Source organism: Myripristis murdjan, chromosome 9, assembly GCF_902150065.1.
Source record: "Myripristis murdjan chromosome 9, fMyrMur1.1, whole genome shotgun sequence".
Classification (NCBI taxonomy): domain Eukaryota; kingdom Metazoa; phylum Chordata; class Actinopteri; order Holocentriformes; family Holocentridae; genus Myripristis; species Myripristis murdjan.
Genome location: NC_043988.1, coordinates 26,213,735 through 26,219,734, shown reverse-complemented (window position 1 = coordinate 26,219,734; position 6,000 = coordinate 26,213,735). Strand labels below are relative to the sequence as shown.

The 6,000-nt window shown below is 41.6% G+C and overlaps 1 protein-coding gene across 2 annotated transcripts in view; it reads right to left on the bottom strand.

The window, feature by feature from the left end:
• Window positions 1–2,642: 2,642 nt before the first annotated feature.
• snx18a (sorting nexin 18a) overlaps window positions 2,643–6,000 on the bottom strand; it is a 28,034-nt gene continuing 24,676 nt past the window's right edge. For both annotated transcript variants that reach the window (XM_030059330.1, XM_030059331.1), the window contains one exon: window positions 2,643–4,212. In XM_030059330.1, coding sequence (XP_029915190.1) covers window positions 3,959–4,212 — 254 coding nt within the window. In that variant the 3' untranslated portion in view covers window positions 2,643–3,958. The remainder of the gene's footprint in view (window positions 4,213–6,000) is intronic.

Genomic DNA, 6,000 nt, shown 5'->3' with positions numbered 1-6,000 from the left:
ACAAGAACAGGAGCACCCATTTCCCCAGGCATTGGCAGTATTGACTGGAGGCCTGGGGGATTAGATTGCAGAAAGCTTTGTGCATCTTGTAGAGCTCGAGTAGAAAACAAAAAAGTGATTGCAATAGAAAGATGGGGGAAAGGGAAATGAGATGGAGAGAATTCCTGCTTTCCCACATGACAGGATAGCATTAGCACTAAAAAGCATCCACTGATCCCTTAGGATTAGCTCAATAACAAGACATAAATGTTCAAGCTCTACGTTAAGAGATGGTCATTTCATCAGAGTATCAGCGATCACAGTACATTAAATCAATGTCGGCTGAAAAATAACCTTTGATTGATTACTTTAGCGGTAGCACAAGTGCAACATTTGCCATCTAGTCTTTCTTGGGAATGGCTCAGAGCAATTACAGGAATGGGGAAGCCTTGATTGATAATGTGTTGGTGGGAAAATATCCACAGAGCTGGCTTATCACTCACTGAGACCAACTGGTGTTGAAAACCACTACGTCTAGTAAAAATCCATTATCTATTTTACTCCACAAACCCTGTCCATTACCACATCCACACATCTGTCATGCATGCATTGAACTCCAACTGAAATAGATGCTCTTCCTTTCCCCTACGTGAGTGCCAAACAATGCAACTTCTTCAACGTATACTTACATCCAGTCAGACAATGAAGCGGAGGTGCTGGACAAAACTGGATAGCCTACATGAATGTAATAAGAGTGTTTCTACCAAATCAGGACATCTGGGTACAGAGCAAATTTAGGGTGCCATCAGTACTAGTGTACATTCAGGACTAAGCTTTCTCTGGAACAGGTCAAATTAAAACCATTGAATAGGCTGTCTTATGTGGTAGGTGGTGGTCATTTTAACAGCAACCAAAAAAAAAAAAAAAAAAAAAAAAACTCTTTTCCAACTGCTTTTGACCTTACCTGCTCAGTAGATCTACGCTGTGACCCCCTGTGGCGTCTTTAACAGCGGCCAGATGTGGCAGATGGCTGGTGACACCGAGCTGTCAGGAGGCTTGTGATCCTGGCATGAGGTTAGCATGAAGCACTGACGCGGCACACCGGTCCTCTGGGGAAGCACTAAGCAACCCGGGAAACCTGCAGAGCCAGACACTTTTCTCTTTTTCCTCTTGGGGGTTTTCAAGTGGTCAGGTGGCTGCATGTAATGGGCCGTGGAAACACATGCGACACAATCTCTGAGGCAGGTTTCAAGGCAATTTAAAGGGCATTTGGAGACAAAAGCAAGTGAATATTAAACTACCAGCCTATACACAATTATACAGTGGTGGAAAAAAGTTTTCGGACACCCCATGCATTTGTGAAATATTGCATTAATAATCACTCTTAGGTCCTCAAGTGCAATTTCTTTTAGTACAGTCACAACCAAAATACTAAACAAATCCTAAAAAAGCCATTAAAAACTTAAAATTGATTGGTTCCATAAAAATACATAAGAAATTTTGAGTATTGGGTCATTTTGGTACCAGTGATGAAGGTTGTTCTTTTTATTAAAAGACACAATTTTTGTTGCCAAGCTTCATGTCTATATAAAGCCAGCACATTTTAAAGTTCTTCAGACACAAAAATGGCTAAAACAAGGAACCTAACGCAGGAAACACGCCTGAAGATAAAGATTCTCAGCCAGGAACGGCACAGCTGCCGCCAGATAGCCAGGAAGTGCAGATGCAGTCCTTCAGCAGTTGGATACACTCTGCAGAAATACAGACGAACCAACAGCTTGGAAGACAAACCAAGATCTGGGCGTCCAAGGGTTTCTTCAGCAAGAAATGACCGCATCCTGATCCGCATGTGAAGGCAAAACCGCCGAATGACATCACAGGAGCTTCAGCAGCAGTGGTCAAACCAAACTGGTGTCCAGTGTTCCACCCGCACTGTACGTGGCCGACTTTTAGATCATGGCTTAAGGTCCTACAAGGCTCTCAAGAAGCCCCTGATCAATGAGAGACAGAGGCTAGCCTGGCGTCGTTGGGCCCAGGCACACAAGAACTGGACAGCCAGGAACTGGAAGAAGATTCTGTGGTCAGAAGAATTTGTCAAGAATTTAGTTTTGTTAGTTTTCTTGTAAACAATAAACAAAAAAAATATTATTTGCATTTGTTTGTATCTGTCTAATGCAGCCACACCTTTTGAAACACAAAAAAAAATATTTTTTCACAAATATTTCATAATATTTGAGATTATGTAAAATTTTAAGGGTGTCCGGAAACTTTTTTCCACCACTGTATGTACTGAGCTGCCATTTATTTGCTGTATTCAAGCTAATTTTCTGACATGGACATAGCCTTGACGTGCCTATCATCAAAATTTTATCCAGGATTTCTGATATACCATATAGATACTACAGTACTCATTTTTTAATTTTTTGTTTCTTTTTTTTTTTTTTTAACTATAAGTACACATATTAATTCACGATGGGTAGGACCTACAAACAACAAATCATTTCTTTAAGATCCCACCATGAGACAACTCTAATCAAATGAACAAAAAGATGGTGGGGTAATCTTTGTACCACAGTCTGTCAGATGAGCCCACGCATTAACATATTAAAAATTAATTAAATATTTAAAAATGTATGATGAAAGACACAGGGCGACCAAGCCAATTTTCTGTGAAGGGGGAATTTATTTTCTCTGCTTCTACATGAAACTCTTTATGATGCAACCGGCACATAAAGGTTAAAAACAGCAGTACAAGTTGAACTGAACTGTCCACAAGTGTGCTATTAGAAAGACTGCGTAAAAACAGGTGAGGAGCCCTCTACCCTCTAACAGCCTGCCTCAACACTACTCCAAAATTAAGCCTGAAAACAAATGTTTTGTGGACACAAACTCGGGTATCTGGCATAGCAAATGTCCAATTCACTCACTCCTTCGATTCTGCGAGCTTTAGACTGGGAGCGGTAGTGACTGTGCCATGTCTGAGGCATGGGGTCCAATTGTCAAAGCAGGTAATCCTCTCTTTTGATCCTGATGCTGTCATACTGTTTGCTGAATATCAGGCTTGGAGGCCATTGGGGGAAAACAGCACAAAGGAATGATGCCATCTCCCAAAGCTGTCACCAACAGACCGCCCTCGTTTGTAGCACAGTGAATGTTTTTTTCAAAATTTGTAGCTTTGTAAAAACAAATAGAATATATTTCTACATATATATATGTATATATATATATATATATAAAGCTTTTTAGTAACTAGTTACAAAAATGACCAGAGAGGCATTATCAGAAGGCACAGCGAGACAGTGGTGATGGTGGCTGCTCGGCAAGAGACTGTAAACATTTTGTCCTGCAAGTGTGGAGAGCGACCTGGAAGGGCTCAAGTGTTTCCAGAGGGCAGTGGGTTAGCCACTTTAGGCAGCGCTGCTGCTGGACACAGGGAGCTGGGACATGTCACAGTCACAGTCAGTTAAAAACAGAGTCAAAACAGTGTGATAAGGCTAAAAACACTATACCATCTATGAAATCTTGCACTGGATGTGTAGGCAGCCGTGGATATAAGGTTATCTCTCTAGGTCATAATATTGATTATAGTTAATTTAGCCACTTGTTGGACCAAGTGGTGCACAGTGTTTTTCACCATCACTGATCCTTATGAAAACTGAAGGCATATGACCTTTTACTCATTGCAGGAACTTATTTAAATGTTGGCTTAACTTAATTGTATTACATATCCCCTTAACAAGAACATCCAACCCTCCAAAAAGCTAGCCAACACTCAGAGAACCCTGGATTTTGGTTAAAATTTCAACAAGATTGGAGTTTTATCTCCTTGTATGTCTCTCCCTGTAGAAAGAGCAGCATTCAGCGGTTTGTAATGCTGGCTGTTGTCTACCAAAACTCCACTGGCCGGCGGAGGGAGGTGCACAGACATTGGTCACCAAGGTCCAGGAAAATGGACTGGGGCTGCCACTCTCAGCGGCCATTAAGCATTGTCATATTTCTGCAGGGCCTCCTCTAGCTTGCCCGTGATTTTCTGGAAGAAGCCAATCTGCTGCTGCAGGAAATGCTGCATCTGTGCCTTGAAGTCACGCACGCGGATCTGGTGGAAGTGCTGGATCTCAGCCAGTGTTGCAAAGGAGATGATGTTGCAGCGCTCGTTGATGCCTTCTGCCTGCGGCCTGTCCATCTTGCCCTCCTCCACGTGCTTCTGGCTGTCCTTCACCTTTGTCAGCGCTCCTGTTTGAGGATGACAAGAGAGCACAGAGGCTTACGAGTTAATTCCACTTTTCTTTTTTGTTGCCTGATCACATATCATTTTGTGAACCTCTTGTTTGTTATTTTGGGAAGCCACTTCACCATGAGAATGTTCTGCAAATGGAAACAGAACACCCACAGCATTATTTAACAATGTTCAATCAAAAGGGAAATCATCAAGGTCCTATTTTAACCAGCATGGGAAAGTAGCCCACAAGTTGGCTCAATCTTGAAGGATGTTTCCCTCTTAAAGGCACAAGATTCAAATTCCAGGCTAACATTAGATTAGGCTCTATAACAGGAGACTTTTTCAATAATGTAACATGTTCTGTGCTCAAAACGCCGGCGCATGACAGCAATCTAAAAGTAATATCTACAACCTTAAGGACTTGGCCAAAAATAGTTTCAAGATGCTTAGTGTGAACAGTGCGTTCCAAACTGCCTGAGAAAGCAACAACATCTGTGACCATACTTAGAAAATATGAGTGTGGGCCAAATCTATAAATATCTAGAGATACATTACATCACTTCAAAGACCTTTTCTAAACACCCATTTATGGGATTGTGCTTGCTTTTTGATATCATTTATCAAATTTGCTGACATTGACAAAGAAATTAACTTAGGATGCAGCTACCCTGCAAAGCTTTTTTTTTTTTGCATTTTTCCAGTGATGTGTGTCCAGTGATGGATACATAACAACCAAGAACTATTTCTTTGACATTTCCAAATGTCTGTCCTTTCTCACACACTTAAAATAAAGCACCACTGGAAACAACTTCACCTGTTTTGAGCAAGTAGCAGGATGCTGAATCCTAAACTGTAAAAAGCAATCTGCATGGGCCCACTTGCTCCACTGATGGGCGAGTCTGACTTTCATTAAAAGGATGCAGGTTTTTACAGTTACAGGGGATGTGGGTTTCCACACAGACAGGAAGAGCTGCATACCCTGTTGTCACTGAAGTGGACTCTTGTGGCGAAATACGCAGCTTTACAGCCTCCTATTTCACACATATCGCCCATCATTACTGGTGCTTCCTTTAAAAACCCTAGTTTTGATTTTCCCAGAGTAAGCCTGAAGCCAAACTGGTGCAAAAAGAAGACATAAATTGGATACAACTCTCAGAGAGATGTTTACACAGGAGAAGAGAGGACATGGTCAAAATACCAAAAGCTCACTACCGCTGCCTTACGAAACGACTGAAATTTTCCGACAGAGTAAAGGAAGAAATGCCATGAACAATGAGTCGAAGCTGAAATGCAAAGGGAACTGACCAGCCATGACCTGGTGTGTCACAAACTGCCCACAAAATATTCCTGTGTCACAGCTGGAAGAAACGGGACAGCCATAGAGAGACACATTGGTGCTTAGGGCTGTGATATGCATGACAATATATGTAGTCGCACATAATTTCTCCTGACAAATGTCAAAATATTTTTGTATTTTTTTATTATGGAGGTTGAATGCTTGGGATTGGTACATTTTATTTTTGCTTGTGGTGGTGTTAGTAATGCTGATGGTATAGCCAGAAGCCATGTTCCTCCTCTTAAAAAAAAAAAAAGGACAAAGCTGTTGATGAAATGTTTTACACCCCTGCTGACTTACATTTACATTTTAATGACACTTGTTGCAGGCCTACGTGGCTCTACCCCAGTTCCCTATCTTTATGGCCGACACATTAGCTGGCTTATACGAATAACCAGGAGCACTTAAACAGAAACCAACACTGACATATGCGTCATGTTGAGGAGTGTTCACACGCACCTGCAGC